Below are 16,034 nucleotides of genomic sequence, written 5' to 3'. Positions count from 1 at the left end.
ATTACCACTGTCCGTTTTGGTAAATATCTTTCCTATCTGTTTGGGTCAGCACACATTCTGCAGCCCATCTACGTAACTCTACAAGAACGATAGGAACTGTATTCACCTAGTGAAAAAGTTCAGGTTAACGAGTCAGTTTGATAAGCAGTGTTGCAAATTTACTGTACATGATTGCTTCTGACAGAATATCTCAAATATCAAATTAAGGTCAGAATTAAAGTGAGACAACTGCCTGAAATCTCACTGTCATCCCATCTTACTCCTGATTATTTTGGTCCATATTTTCAAAGGCAGATTCTATAAACAAATGTTATTAGAATTTATTTAAATTATTTTTTACTATTATCAATTCTCATTCTTCACATTATTTCTAGATAGTATGGTAGAAAGAAAATGTGGTGATTTTGCCATACAGTGTAATGAGATCTTAAAAATAGCTTAATCTGGGTTAATTTCTACGGGCGCTATCTACACCTACATACATTCACTGCAAATCATTGTTAGGTGCATGGCAGAGGTACTGAGATAGCATAGTGTCTCATGTTAGGGTTCCTTTCCATTCCAACTGTGTATGTACTGTGGGAAGAATGAATGTTTAAACGTGCTTGAGCATGCTCTTATTAATTCTAATCTTGCCTTCACGATCACTGCAAGAGCAGTATAAATGGTGTTGAAGAATACAATTTATCCTTCACTTAATACTGGTGCTTGAAACTTTGGAAGTAGACTTTTGCAGGATAACTGGCATCTATCTTCAAGAGCCTCCAATTCAGGTCTCTCATCATTTTCGTAATGCTCACTCATGAGTCAGATAAATTTGTAACCATTCATGCTGCTCTTCTTTATATACATTCAATTCCCCAGTTAGTTGTATCTGGTATGGATGACACACAACTGATTAAAAAGTCATTTGTAAGCAGTCTTCCTTTGTAGACTGATTGCATTTTACCAATTGCCTACCAATAAACTGAAGTCTGTTGCCTGTCTTATGACTGAGCCTACGTTATCATTCCGTTTCATTTACCTACAATTTTTTACACACACTTACTTGTATAAATTACTGTAACTGATTTTAATTGAGTTACTGATATTCTAGTCATAGGATACTCCTTTTCTGTGTTTCATGAAGTGTGAAGTTTTGCTGAACATTTAAAACAAGCAATCTGTTTTCTCCAGCATGAAGGGCTATTTATTCTGAAATAAAACATGGACCATTGTATTCTAGCCATCAGTAGTTAGATTATTATTATTATTATTATTTCCTTCACTTTCTCAGACGTTAAGTCCGGTTAAAAATAGAGTGACGCGGACCTTGATCAAGCGTCACTTCCTTTTAACTGTACGGTATGTGTTATATTGCATTTAGGAACTTTCGGGTAATTGAACATGTATCAATAATTACGGATTTCTGTAGTTGTATATATATGTTTGGATGTAGCTGTATTGCATTGATGTACTGGTGGATATTGTGTGGTATGACTCCTGTAGTTGATAGTATAATTGGTATCATGTCAACTTTATCCTGATGCCACATGTCTTTGACTTCCTCAGCCAGTTGGATGCATTTTTCAATTTTTTCTCCTGTTTTCTTTTGTATATTTGTTGTATTGGGTATGGGTATTTCGATTAGTTGTGTTAATTTCTTGTTTTTATTGGTGAGTATGATGTCAGGTTTGTTATGTGGCGTTGTTTTATCTGTTATAATGGTTCTGTTCCAGTATAATTTGTATTCATCATTCTCCAGTATATTTTGTGGTGTATACTTGTATGTTGGAACTTGTTGTTTTAAAAGTTTATGTTGTAAAGCAAGCTGTTGATGTATTATTTTTGCAACATTGTCATGTCTTCTGGGGTATTCTGTATTTGCTAGTATTGTGCATCCGCTTGTGATGTGATCTACTGTTTCTATTTGTTGTTTACAAAGTCTGCATTTATCCGTTGTGGTATTGGGATCTTTAATAATATGCTTGCTGTAATACCTGGTGTTTATTGTTTGATCCTGTATTGCAATCATGAATCCTTCTGTCTCACTGTATATATTGCTTTTTCTTAGCCATGTGTTGGATGCGTCTTGATCGATGTGTGGCTGTGTTAGATGATACGGGTGCTTGCCATGAAGTGTTTTCTTTTTCCAATTTACTTTCTTCGTATCTGTTGATGTTATGTGATCTAAAGGGCTGTAGAAGTGGTTATGAAATTGCAGTGGTGTAGCCGATGTATTTATATGAGTGATTGCCTTGTGTATTTTGCTTGTTTCTGCTCGTTCTAGAAAGAATTTTCTTAAATTGTCTACCTGTCCATAATGTAGGTTTTTTATGTCGATAAATCTCCTTCCTCCTTCCTTTCTGCTTAATGTGAATCTTTCTGTTGCTGAATGTATGTGATGTATTCTATATTTGTGGCATTGTGATCGTGTAAGTGTATTGAGTGCTTCTAGGTCTGTGTTACTCCATTTCACTACTCCAAATGAGTAGGTCAATATTGGTATGGCATAAGTATTTATAGCTTTTGCCTTGTTTCTTGCTGTCAATTCTGTTTTCAGTATTTTTGTTAGTCTTTGTCTATATTTTTCTTTTAGTTCTTCTTTAATATTTGTATTATCTATTCCTATTTTTTGTCTGTATCCTAGATATTTATAGGCATACGTTTTTTCCATCGCTTCTATGCAGTCGCTGTGGTTATCCAATATGTAATCTTCTTGTTTAGTGTGTTTTCCCTTGACTATGCTATTTTTCTAACATTTGTCTGTTCCAAACGCCATACTTATATCATTGCTGAATCCTTCTGTTATCTTTAGTAATTGGTTGAGTTGTTGATTTGTTGCTGCCAGTAGTTTTAGATCATCCATGTATAGCAAATGTGTGATTTTGTGTTCGTATGTTCCAGTAATATTGTATCCATAATTTGTATTATTTAGCATGTTGGATAGTGGGTTCAGAGCAAGGCAGAACCAGAAAGGACTTAATGAGTCTCCTTGGTATATTCCACGCTTAATCTGTATTGGCTGTGATGTGATATTATTTGAATTTGTTTGGATATTAAGTGTGGTTTTCCAATTTTTCATTACTATGTTTAGGAACTGTATCAATTTACGATCTACTTTGTATATTTCCAATATTTGTAGTAACCATGAGTGGGGTACACTATCAAAAGCTTTTTGGTAATCAATGTATGCGTAGTGTAGCGACCTTTGTTTAGTTTTAGCTTGATATGTCACCTCTGTATCTTATCAGTTGCTCTTTACATCCTCGTGCTCCTTTGCAACAGCCTTTTTGTTCTTCATTTATAATTTTGTTCTGTGTTGTATGTGTCATTAATTTCTGTTTAATGACTGAAGTTAATATTTTGTATATTGTTGGTAGGCATGTTATGGGGCGATATTTAGCTGGGTTCGCTGTGTCTGCTTGATCTTTAGGTTTCAGATATGTTATTCCGTGTGTAAGTGTATCAGGGAATGTGTATGGGTCTGCAATGTAACTGTTAAATAATTTAGTTAGATGTGAATGTGTTGAGGTGAACTTCTTTAACCAGAAATTTGCTATTTTATCATTTCCAGGGGCTTTCCAATTGTGAGTAGAATTAATTGCTTGGGTGACTTCATGTTGCAAAATTATCACTTCAGGCATTTGTGGTATCATCTTGTATGTGTCTGTTTCTGCTTGTATCCATCGTGCATGCCTGTTATGTTGTACCGGGTTTGACCATATGTTGCTCCAGAAGTGTTCCATGTCTGTTATGTTTGGTGGATTGTCTATTTTAATGTGTGTGTTATCTATTGTCTGGTAAAATTTCTTTTGGTTTGTGTTGAATGTTTGGTTTTGTTTCCTTCTATTTTCACTTTTTTTGTATCTTCCGAGTCGTTTGGCTAATGCTTGTAATTTCTGCTTCTTTTCGTCTAATTGCTCTGTCGCTTCTTGTTGTGAGATTTTACCTAACCTTTTTCGTTTTTTTTCCGAGATTTCATTTCTTATAAATTGTGTTAGCTGTCCGATGTCTTTTCTCAGTTTTTCTATTTTGATCTGTAGCCTGTGTTGCCATGCTGGTTTTGTGGGTTTCTTCTGTGTGTTGGTTGGTTCTGATCTCTGCCTAGTGTGTATATTTAGTGTAGTGAGTGCTCCTATATAAACCAGTAGTTGTAACTCTTCCATAGTTGTGTTTTCATTTATTTTGTTGTGTATGATTGTGTTGATAGTTTTTATTGTTGTTTCGACTTGTGGGTTATTTGGTGGTCTATGCAAGAATGGTCTAATGTCTGTATTTGTGTCTTTGTATTCTATATATGTTAGCTGAAATTTTTCTTCTATATCTAACATCTGTGTCACTTCGTGTTCTATTTGTGCTTGTTCTGGTGGCTGTCTTAAGATTTCGTTTTCCTCTGATTGTTTAATTTGTGCGTGGTGTTCTTTGTTTGTTTGCTCTGGGATGTTTGAGTCCATTACTGTATTTTCTTCTTCTTCTGATCGCACATTATTTTGTTCCAGTATTTGTTGTACTTGTCGTTTTATGTTTTCTAATTCTGACTGGGGTATCCTGTTATTTTTTATTATTACACGGATCTGATCAGCTAGTCGTTGTTCTGTTAAAAATTTTAATTCTGGGTATCTGGTAATAAATGTTGTGTATACTTGTGATCTGTATCCAGTTGTGTTGATTCCTAGGTTTGTTGCTTGGTAATAACAGAACATGAGGTGTCGATTAACTTCATCTGACCATCTCATCCTCTGTCTTTGTTTTCCTTCTAGGGTGGTTGCAGGAAGCATATCCTGCAAAACACCTCTATTTGGATTTAAATCATTTTCCAGTTGGCTAGCAGTGTCGTTACCATTGTGGGCGGGCATAAGGTTCAAGCGTCGTCCCCGACCATGACGGCGCTTGTCCGAGGCTTCTTTAGTTCTGTCCTGAACCAACTAATCACACTAAAAGGGGGGTTAGCCCTATTAGTGGTTTGTTCTTTTCGTCGCCTTTTACGACTGGCAGAACATACCGGAGGCCTATTCTTTTCCCGGGCCTCCACAGGGATTATTATTATTATTATTATTATCTTCACTTTCTCAGACATTAAGTCTGGTTAAAAATGGAGTGACGCGGACCTTGATCAAGCGTCACTTACTTTTAACTGTACGGTATGTGTTATATTGCATTTAGGAACTTTCGGGTAATTGAACATGTATCAATAATTACGGATTTCTGTAGCTGTATATATATGTTTGGATGTAGCTGTATTGCATTGATGTACTGGTGGATATTGTGTGGTATGACTCCTGTAGTTGATAGTATAATTGGTATGATGTCAACTTTATCCTGATGCCACATGTCTGACTTCCTCAGCCAGTTGGATGTATTTTTCAATTTTTTCTCCTGTTTTCTTTTGTATATTTGTTGTATTGGGTATGGGTATTTCGATTAGTTGTGTTAATTTCTTGTTTTTATTGGTGAGTATGATGTCAGGTTTGTTATGTGGCGTTGTTTTATCTGTTATAATGGTTCTGTTCCAGTGTATCATCCTCATCATCATCATCATCATCATCATCATCATCTTTCCTTTCTCAGACTTTAGGTCTGGTTAAAAATGGAAAGTGACACGGACCTTGATCAAGTGTGACTTCCTTTTAACTGTACGGTATATGTTACATTGCATTTAGGAACTTTTGGGTAATTGAACATGTATCAATAATTACAGATTTCTGTAGTTGTATATATAAGTTTGGATGTATATAATGGAAGGAAACATTCCACGTGGGAAAAATTATATATAAAAACAAAGATGAGGTGACTTACCGAACAAAAGCGCTGGCAGGTCGATAGACACACAAACAAACACAAACATACACACAAAATTCAAGCTTTCGCAACAAACTGTCGCCTCATCAGGAAAGAGGGAAGGAGAGGGGAAGACGAAAGGAAGTGGGTTTTAAGGGAGAGGGTAAGGAGTCATTCCAATCCCGGGAGCGGAAAGACTTACCTTAGGGGGAAAAAAGGACAGGTATACACTCGCACACACGCACATATCCATCCACACATACAGACACAAGCAGACACATTTAAAGACAAAGAGTTTGGGCAGAGATGTCAGTCGAGGCAGAAGTGTAGAGGCAAAGAAGTTGTTGAAAGACAGGTGAGGTATGAGTGGCGGCAACTTGAAATTAGCGGAGGTTGAGGCCTGGCGGATGACGAGAAGAGAGGATATACTGAAGGGCAAGTTCCCATCTCCGGAGTTCGGATAGGTTGGTGTTGGTGGGAAGTATCCAGATAACCCGGACGGTGTAACACTGTGCCAAGATGTGCTGGCTGTGCACCAAGGCATGTTTAGCCACAGGGTGATCCTCATTACCAACAAACACTGTCTGCCTGTGTCCATTCATGCGAATGGCCAGTTTGTTGCTGTCATTCCCACATAGAATGCATCACAGTGTAGGCAGGTCAGTTGGTAAATCACGTGGGTGCTTTCACACGTGGCTCTGCCTCTGATCGTGTACACCTTCCGGGTTACAGGACTGGAGTAGGTGGTGGTGGGAGGGTGCATGGGACAGGTTTTGCATCGGGGGCGGTTACAAGGATAGGAGCCAGAGGGTAGGGAAGGTGGTTTGGGGATTTCATAGGGATGAACTAACAGGTTACGAAGGTTAGGTGGACGGTGGAAAGACACTCTTGGCGGAGTGGGGAGGATTTCATGAAGGATGGATCTCATTTCAGGGCAGGATTTGAGGAAATCGTATCCCTGCTGGAGAGCCACATTCAGAGGCTGGTCCAGTCCCGGAAAGTATCCTGTCACAAGTGGGGCACTTTTGTGGTTCTTCTGTGGGGGATTCTGGGTTTGAGGGGACGAGGAAGTGGCTCTGGTTATTTGCTTCTGTACCAGATCGGGAGGGTAGTTGCGGGATGCGAAAACTGTTTTCAGGTTGTTGGTGTAATGATTCAGGGATTCCGGACTGGAGCAGATTCGTTTGCCACGAAGACCTAGGCTGTAGGGAAGGGACCGTTTGATGTGGAACGGGTGGCAGCTGTCATAATGGAGGTACTGTTGCTTGTTGGTGGGTTTGATGTGGACGGACGTGTGAAGTCGGCCATTGGACAGGTGGAGGTCAACGTCAAGGAAAGTGGCATGGGATTTGGAGTAGGACCAGGTGAAACTGATGGAACCAAAGGAGTTGAGGTTGGAGAGGAAATTCTGGAGTTCTTCTTCACTGTGAGTCCAGATCATGAAGATGTCATCAATAAATCTGTACCAAACTTTGGGTTGGCAGACTTGGGTAACCAAGAAGGCTTCCTCTAAGCAACCCATGAATAGGTTGGCGTACGAGGGGGCCATCCTGGTGCCCATGGCTGTTCCCTTTAATTGTTGGTATGTCTGGCCCTCAAAAGTGAAGAAGTTGCGGGTCAGGATGAAGCTGGCTAAGGTGATGAGGAAAGATCTCCAGTTTCTTTCCGGTTCACCTTTATCTCTCCCCATATATTTTTATTTTCATTTTCATTTCACCTCATACCTTCTAATACCATGTCACCCTCACAACACCCCCACAATGACCCCATTAAGTTTTATTTACATTCCCTCCGCAAACATGCCTTCGCCCTAGCCAGATTACGCTCGCATATTTTATTTTCTCAGGCTTGTCTGACATTTGGCATTACCCCCAAAGGCCTCACACTCAAAGTTCCCATCTCTGGCTGCAACCCTTCCTTCCATCAGTTCCTATACCAGTTCCAAACTGAACAATCCTTTGCCCTCACCCACCTAATCCTTCACCTACACATCAACTCAGCCAATGAACACACCCGTCAACTCCTATCCTTAATAAAAGTCCTTAATCTTTCCTCTCCCACATCCACACCGGCTGTTCAGAGCATCCTCCTACAGGCCAACCGTAAATTAGAACAGCATGCCACCCTCCACCTCAAAAAATTATCCAATCTCCTGGTTTCCCACCTCCGGAAAGGCAACTCACTCACCCTTCACAACCTTTCCAGCAAACCTCAACCTCCTCTCATTGCACACAAACCCAGTCTCTCCCATCTACTCAATCTCCCACTTCCAGCTCCACTCCCCCCAAAACCTCAAAATTCCGATCAACACAATCTGGAACCACAACACCCTAATTCAGTAGTTAACCTTTCTTCCAAACCTCTCTCCCAATCCGAAACCTCTGTCCTATCCAAAGGCCTCACCTTCAGCCCCACTCCCAGATTCAACCAAACAGCCCTCGTCAAAGATTTACTGTCCTACACTCGTACTCTCTGCTGGAAGTATCACTTTGCCACGAAGAAAAATGATCCTAATCCTACTCCTAATGATCCGACTCCTCAAGACACCATCCAAATTGAACCCTGCCTGGAACAGTTCCATCCTCCGTCACAGCGGGACCCACCTCCTCTTCCTCAAAATCACCCTCTCCAAACCTTCCAGGAATTTCTGACTTCCAGCCTTGCATCTCAATCCTTCTTAAAAAAGCTTAATCCTACACCCAACATCACCACTGCTGAAGCCCAGGCTATCCGTGATCTGAAGGCTGACCGATCCATCGTCATTCTTCCGGCGGACAAGGGTTCCACGACCGTGGTACTTGATCGTCGGGAGTATGTGGCTGAGGGACTGCGTCAGCTTTCAGACAACACCACATACAAAGTTTGCCAAGGTAACCCCATTCCCGATGTCCAGGCGGAGCTTCAAGGAATCCTCAGAACCTTAGGCCCCCTGCAAAACCTTTCACCTGACTCCATCAACCTCCTGACCCCACCGACACCCCGCACCCCTACCTTCTACCTTCTTCCTAAAATCCACAAACCCAATCATCCCGGCCGCCCCATTGTAGCTGGTTACCAAGCCCCCACAGAACGTATCTCTGCCTTCGTAGATCAACACCTTCAACCCATTACATGCAGTCTCCCATTCTTCATCAAAGACACCAACCACTTCCTTGAACGCCTGGAATCCTTACCCAATCTGTTACCCCCGGAAACCATCCTTGTAACCATTGATGCCACGTCCTTATACACAAATATTCCGCACGTCCAGGGCCTCGCTGCGATGGAGCATTTCCTTTCACGCCGATCACCTGCCACCCTACCTAAAACCTTTCCTCATCACCTTAGCCAGCTTCATCCTGACCCGCAACTTCTTCACTTTTGAGGGCCAGACATACCAACAATTAAAGGGAACAGCCATGGGCACCAGGATGGCCCCCTCGTACGCCAACCTATTCATGGGTTGCTTAGAGGAAGCCTTCTTGGTTACCCAAGTCTGCCAACCCAAAGTTTGGTACAGATTTATTGATGACATCTTCATGATCTGGACTCACAGTGAAGAAGAACTCCAGAATTTCCTCTCCAACCTCAACTCCTTTGGTTCCATCAGTTTCACCTGGTCCTACTCCAAATCCCATGCCACTTTCCTTGACGTTGACCTCCACCTGTCCAATGGCCGACTTCACACGTCCGTCCACATCAAACCCACCAACAAGCAACAGTACCTCCATTATGACAGCTGCCACCCGTTCCACATCAAACGGTCCCTTCCCTACAGCCTAGGTCTTCGTGGCAAACGAATCTGCTCCAGTCCGGAATCCCTGAATCATTACACCAACAACCTGAAAACAGCTTTCGCATCCCGCAACTACCCTCCTGATCTGGTACAGAAGCAAATAACCAGAGCCACTTCCTCGTCCCCTCAAACCCAGAATCCCCCACAGAAGAACCACAAAAGTGCCCCACTTGTGACAGGATACTTTCCGGGACTGGACCAGCCTCTGAATGTGGCTCTCCAGCAGGGATACGATTTCCTCAAATCCTGCCCTGAAATGAGATCCATCCTTCATGAAATCCTCCCCACTCCGCCAAGAGTGTCTTTCCGCCGTCCACCTAACCTTCGTAACCTGTTAGTTCATCCCTATGAAATCCCCAAACCACCTTCCCTACCCTCTGGCTCCTATCCTTGTAACCGCCCCCGATGCAAAACCTGTCCCATGCACCCTCCCACCACCACCTACTCCAGTCCTGTAACCCGGAAGGTGTACACGATCAGAGGCAGAGCCACGTGTGAAAGCACCCACGTGATTTACCAACTGACCTGCCTACACTGTGATGCATTCTATGTGGGAATGACAGCAACAAACTGGCCATTCGCATGAATGGACACAGGCAGACAGTGTTTGTTGGTAATGAGGATCACCCTGTGGCTAAACATGCCTTGGTGCACAGCCAGCACATCTTGGCACAGTGTTACACCGTCCGGGTTATCTGGATACTTCCCACCAACACCAACCTATCCGAACTCCGGAGATGGGAACTTGCCCTTCAGTATATCCTCTCTTCTCGTCATCCGCCAGGCCTCAACCTCCGCTAATTTCAAGTTGCCGCCACTCATACCTCACCTGTCTTTCAACAACTTCTTTGCCTCTACACTTCTGCCTCGACTGACATCTCTGCCCAAACTCTTTGTCTTTAAATGTGTCTGCTTGTGTCTGTATGTGTGGATGGATATGTGCGTGTGTGCGAGTGTATACCTGTCCTTTTTTCCCCCTAAGGTAAGTCTTTCCGCTCCCGGGATTGGAATGACTCCTTACCCTCTCCCTTAAAACCCACTTCCTTTCGTCTTCCCCTCTCCTTCCCTCTTTCCTGATGAGGCGACAGTTTGTTGCGAAAGCTTGAATTTTGTGTGTATGTTTGCGTTTGTTTGTGTGTCTATCGACCTGCCAGCGATATTGTTCGGTAAGTCACCTCATCTTTGTTTTTATATATAAGTTTGGATGTAGCTGTATTGCGTTGATGTACTGGTGGATATTGCGTGATAGGACTCCTGTAGTTGATAGTATAATTGGTATAATGTCAACTTTATCCTGATGCCACATGTCCTTGACTTCTTCAGCCAGTTGGATGTATTTTTCAATTTTTTCTCCTGTTTTCTTCTGTATATTTGTTGTATTGGGTATGGATATTTCGATTAGTTGTGTTAATTTCTTCTTTTTATTGTTGAGTATGATGTCAGGTTTGTTATGTGGTGGTGTTTTATCTGTTATAATGGTTCTGTTCCAGTATAATTTGTATTCATCATTCTCCAGTACATTTTGTGGTGCATACTTTTATGTGGGATCGTGTTGTTTTATTAGTTTATGTTGTATGGCAAGTTGTTGATGTATTATTTTTGCTACATTGCCATGTCTTCTGGGGTATTCTGTGTATGCTAGTATTGTACATTCGCTTGTGATATGATCTACTGTTTCTATTTGTTGTTTGCAAAGTCTGCATTTATCTGTTGTGGTATTGGGATCTTTAATAATATGCTTGCTGTAATATCTGGTGTTTATTGTTTGATCCTGTATTGCAATCATGAATCCTTCCGTCTCACTGTATATATTGCCTTTTCTTAGCCATGTGTTGGATGTGTCTTGATCGATGTGTGGCTGTGTTAGATGATACGGGCGCTTGCCATGTAGTGTTTTCTTTTTCCAATTTACTTTCTTTGTATCTGTTGATGTTATGTGATCTAAAGAGTTGTAGAAAAGGTTATGAAATTGCAGTGGTGTAGCCGATGTATTTATATGAGTGATTGCTTTGTGTGTTTTGCTAGTTTCTGCTCGTTCTATAAAGACTTTTCTTAAATTGTCTACCTGCTCATAACGTAGGTTTTTTATGTCGATAAATCCTCTTCCTCCTTCCTTTCTGCTTAATGTGAATCTTTCTGTTGCTGAATGTATGTGATGTATTCTATATTTGTGGCACTGTGATCGTGTAAGTGTATTGAGTGCTTCTAGGTCTGTGTTACTCCATTTCAATACTCCAAATGAGTAGGTCAATATTGGTATATCGTAAGTATTTATAGCTTTTGTCTTGTTTCTTGCTGTCAATTCTGTTTTCAGCATTTTTGTTAGTCTTTGTCTATATTTTTCTTTTAGTTCTTCTTTAATATTTGTATTATCTATTCCTATTTTTTGTTTGTATCCTAGATATTTATAGGCATACGTTTTTTCCATCGCTTCTATGCAGTCGCTGTGGTTATCCAATAAGTAATCTTCTTGTTTAGTGTGTTTTCCCTTGACTATGCTACTTTTCTTACATTTGTCTGTTCCAAAAGCCATATTTATATCGTTGCTGAATACTTCTGTTATGTTATCTTTAGTAATTGGTTGAGTTGTTGATTTGTTGCTGCCAGTAGTTTTAGATCATCCATGTATAGCAAATGTGTGATTTTGTGTTCGTATGTTCCAGTAATATTGTATCCATAATTTGTATTATTTAGGATGTTGGATAGTGGGTTCAGAGCAAGGCAGAACCAGAAAGGACTTAATGAGTCTCCTTGGTATATTCCATGCTTAATCTCTATTGGCTGTGATGTGATATTATTTGAATTTGTTTGGATATTAAGTGCGGTTTTCCAATTTTTCATTACTATGTTTAGGAACTGTATCAATTTACGATCTACTTTGTATATTTCCAATATTTGTAGTAACCATGAGTGGGGTACACTATCAAAAGCTTTTTGGTAATCAATGTATGCGTAGTGTAGCGACCTTTGTTTAGTTTTAGCTTGATATGTCACCTCTGAATCTATTATCAGTTGCTCTTTACATCCTCGTGCTCCTTTGCAACAGCCTTTTTGTTCTTCATTTATAATTTTGTTCAGTGTTGTATGTGTCATTAATTTCTGTGTAATGACTGAAGTTCATATTTTGTACATTGTTGGTAGGCATGTTATGGGGCGATATTTAGCTGGGTTCGCTGTGTCTGCTTGACCTTTAGGTTTCAGATAAGTTATTCCATGTGTAAGTGTATCAGGAAATGTGTATGGGTCAGCAATGTAACTGTTAAATAATTTAGTTAGATGTGAATGTGTTGAGGTGAATTTCTTTAACCAGAAATTTGCTATTTTATCTTTTCCAGGGGCTTTCCAATTGTGAGTAGAATTAATTGCTCGAGTGACTTCATGTTGCAAAATTATCACTTCAGGCATTTGTGGTATCATCTTGTATGTGTCAGTTTCTGCTTGTATCCACCGTGCATGCCTGTTATGTTGTACCGGGTTTGACCACATGTTGCTCCAGAAGTGTTCCATGTCTGTTATGTTTGGTGGATTGTCTATTTTAATGTATGTGTTATCTATTGTCTGGTAAAATTTCTTTTGGTTTGTGTTGAATGTTTGGTTTTGTTTCCTTCTATTTTCACTTTTTTTTGCTTATTCACTTATTATTATTATTATTATTACTATTATTATTATTATTATTGGGTTGCAGAAGTGTATCTGGTACTAACTTCGAGAGTCGAACAGAGATTATTTTCTAAAATAAAAAGTACCCTTAGCACGGTTCTTTCATTTGTACATACATATGAAGTAATCAGAAGGAAAATTACATGCCTCAATGACTTGGTGATCATTTGGAGAGTACAAAGTCACTGCTTTATCAAAACTACAATTTTAGCACTTATCTCACAAGAGAAAACATTTTGTTCAGATAGTCATATGAGCATTGGAACACCATGTATTCTTAATGCAAGTCCTTTGACTTGACATATGCATCACCATGCTTTGTTAAAATAAATGCATCACCATGCTTTGTTAAAATAAATGTAATGCCAGCTACTACAACAACAAGCAAACAAATAAATAATAGAACATGTGCCATGCCACTTTCACTAGCAAAGTAAACAAATCACTGTGTTACACCACTCTCGAAAAGTTTTGTATCCCACAAAATTTTATGTTGGATTAAAGAGAGTTTCTTTTAAAATTATATCATTCTGGAAACATCCCCCAGGCTGTGGCTAAGCCATGTCTCCAATATATCCTTTCTTTCAGGAGTGCTAGTTCTGCAAGGTTCGCAGGAGAGCTTCTGTAAAGTTTGGAAGGTAGGAGATGAGGTACTGGCAGAAGTAAAGCTGTGAGTACCGGGTGTGAGTCGTGCTTCGGTAGCTCAGTTGGTAGAGCACTTGCCCGCGAAAGGCAAAGGTCCCGAGTTCGAGTCTCGGTCAGGCACACAGTTTTAATCTGCCAGGAAGTTTCATATCAGCACACACTCCACTGCAGAGTGAAAATCTCATTCTAATAAGTGTTCTTCTTTTGTGTTTCTTTCCTGTTGTCCATTCATGTCTTTGTTTATGGACATTAACAAATACAGGTCACTCATTGGCAATGATCCAATTAAGAAGCTTATGCACATTTACTTGTGATGCAAGGCTTTTGTTGTATTGTACTTCGCAATAAAACAGTGGAGACCACAAGACTGGTACATAAAATAATAAATGTTACCTCAATGTAAACATATTACTGTCTAAAGCAAAGGGGAAAAAAAATACTGCTTGCCAGATGCATGACTTGAACACTGAGCTCCACATGCTAAAGTTGTGTGATGCGTCCAGAGTCACACCGACATGAATACTTGACTTGGGATGGGATGATAAGGTGCGACAGACTGATAGGCTCAACCGCTACACATGCAGTGCAGTACGTCATCTGGTGATCTCACATGTTCAACATTTGTCATCCACTTTTAGGGTATTTCCTGACATTTGCAACTCTGTGTATCTTATATTAAATTACTTGTTTCAGCATCATCTACGTCGCTTCCAACATTTTTTAACAGTAATAAGAATCACCCTGCATACATTCCAAACTCAAGCTTTCTACGTCAACCCAAGAATCACAAAGCTGCCAATAAGGTTCAATGGACACAGAATGTATGAAACATAATACCATGTTGTGGAGCATAAATTACAGGGGAACAAAAGGGCCTATGCCTATTACACTCCTGCTCCTAGCATCAATACATCAATGTTCACTTGGTCACGAGTGCTTCATTTCTAGCAAAAGGCCATGATTTTTGGTAATTTTTATTTTCTCTCTATTTCTTCCTCCAGCCTTCTCCATCTTTCTTGCCAGTTACTTTCCTAATACTCAAAGTTATGGCTTTATACCTCTCATCAACTATTTGCAGTTTCTTTACATTTTCTTCCTATCTGTTGTTCTTTATCTAATCCATGCCTCTCCTTCCTTTAACTCTTTCCCAGATCTCTGAACTGTTGACCACACTCTCCAACACTTGTATTGTCTTAGGTCTGCAATGACATGAGATGTGACCTTACATTTTTATTATTACAGTGTAGAAAACTTGCAATTCAAATACTCACCAAGCATATGATTATAAGAAGTGTGTAGACATGAATTGTCGTATCAGGCAATGATTCCATATCTTTTAAAGCTGCAACTGCTGGCTGAAAGTCAGGCTTCAGCTCCAAGGTATGGCGTAAATGCAATGTTGCCTCTTGGTAATGACCATATGCCTGCCAAAAAGAAAATGATTGTTACATTGATTTCCAGAAGCTAACAACAGAACAGCTAATGCTTTTTCAAGCTCGAAACAAGTGCAGCTTTACTAATATAAAGTTCCTGGATTCCTAATAAGGAGAGACTGATAGAAAGGCATTATGCTATAATGTGAATCATTCTCTCCATCTTCTGGTGGGAGTATTAAGATGGTGTCAGTGTCATCTTTATATCAACAATACCTATGTATGGGCATTACCCATATAAGGACTACACACAAACTATCTTTAAATTTTATCAGATTTTGATGAAACTGACTTCCATCAAAATACGTAATTAACAATATTGTGAAATGACAACATTATGAAAAGGACAGATTGCTACTCACCATATTGTGGAGATGCATACACATGCACACTGACACAGAAGTCTAGCTTCTGCAGCCAGAGACAATGGTCGCACGTGTGCTTGTGCGTGCTATCTATCCTTTTCATAATGTTGTAATTACTCCATCATGGTTTTTCCAATGTTATAAAATGGATAAATTTCTAGTCATCATAAAGATGACATTGAGTTGTGGACAGACACAACGAACAGATTGTTACACATTTATCTTTTGGCCAGATTCTTCTTCAGAAAAGAAGACACACACACAAACACACACACACACACACACACACACACACACACACACACACACACACACACACAAGCAAGCACACTTAATGTGCAAAAACTGCTATCTCTGGCTGCTCTGGCCAGAGTGGCTCGTGATACCATCATTCGT

The 16,034-nt window shown here is 40.1% G+C and overlaps 1 protein-coding gene across 1 annotated transcript in view; it reads right to left on the bottom strand.

Moving 5' to 3' along the window:
• Positions 1-16,034, bottom strand: part of LOC124605381 — a 112,535-nt gene that overhangs the window by 20,694 nt on the left and 75,807 nt on the right. Inside the window, exon 5 of the mRNA XM_047137021.1 lies at positions 15,112-15,264. Within this exon, the coding sequence (XP_046992977.1) occupies positions 15,112-15,264 (153 nt within the window). The remainder of the gene's footprint in view (positions 1-15,111; positions 15,265-16,034) is intronic.

The sequence above is a fragment of the Schistocerca americana genome, chromosome 3 (genome assembly GCF_021461395.2).
Source record: "Schistocerca americana isolate TAMUIC-IGC-003095 chromosome 3, iqSchAmer2.1, whole genome shotgun sequence".
Lineage (NCBI taxonomy): Eukaryota > Metazoa > Arthropoda > Insecta > Orthoptera > Acrididae > Schistocerca > Schistocerca americana.
Note: the sequence above shows the minus strand (reverse complement) of the source record. Positions and strands in the feature narration are given on the sequence as shown.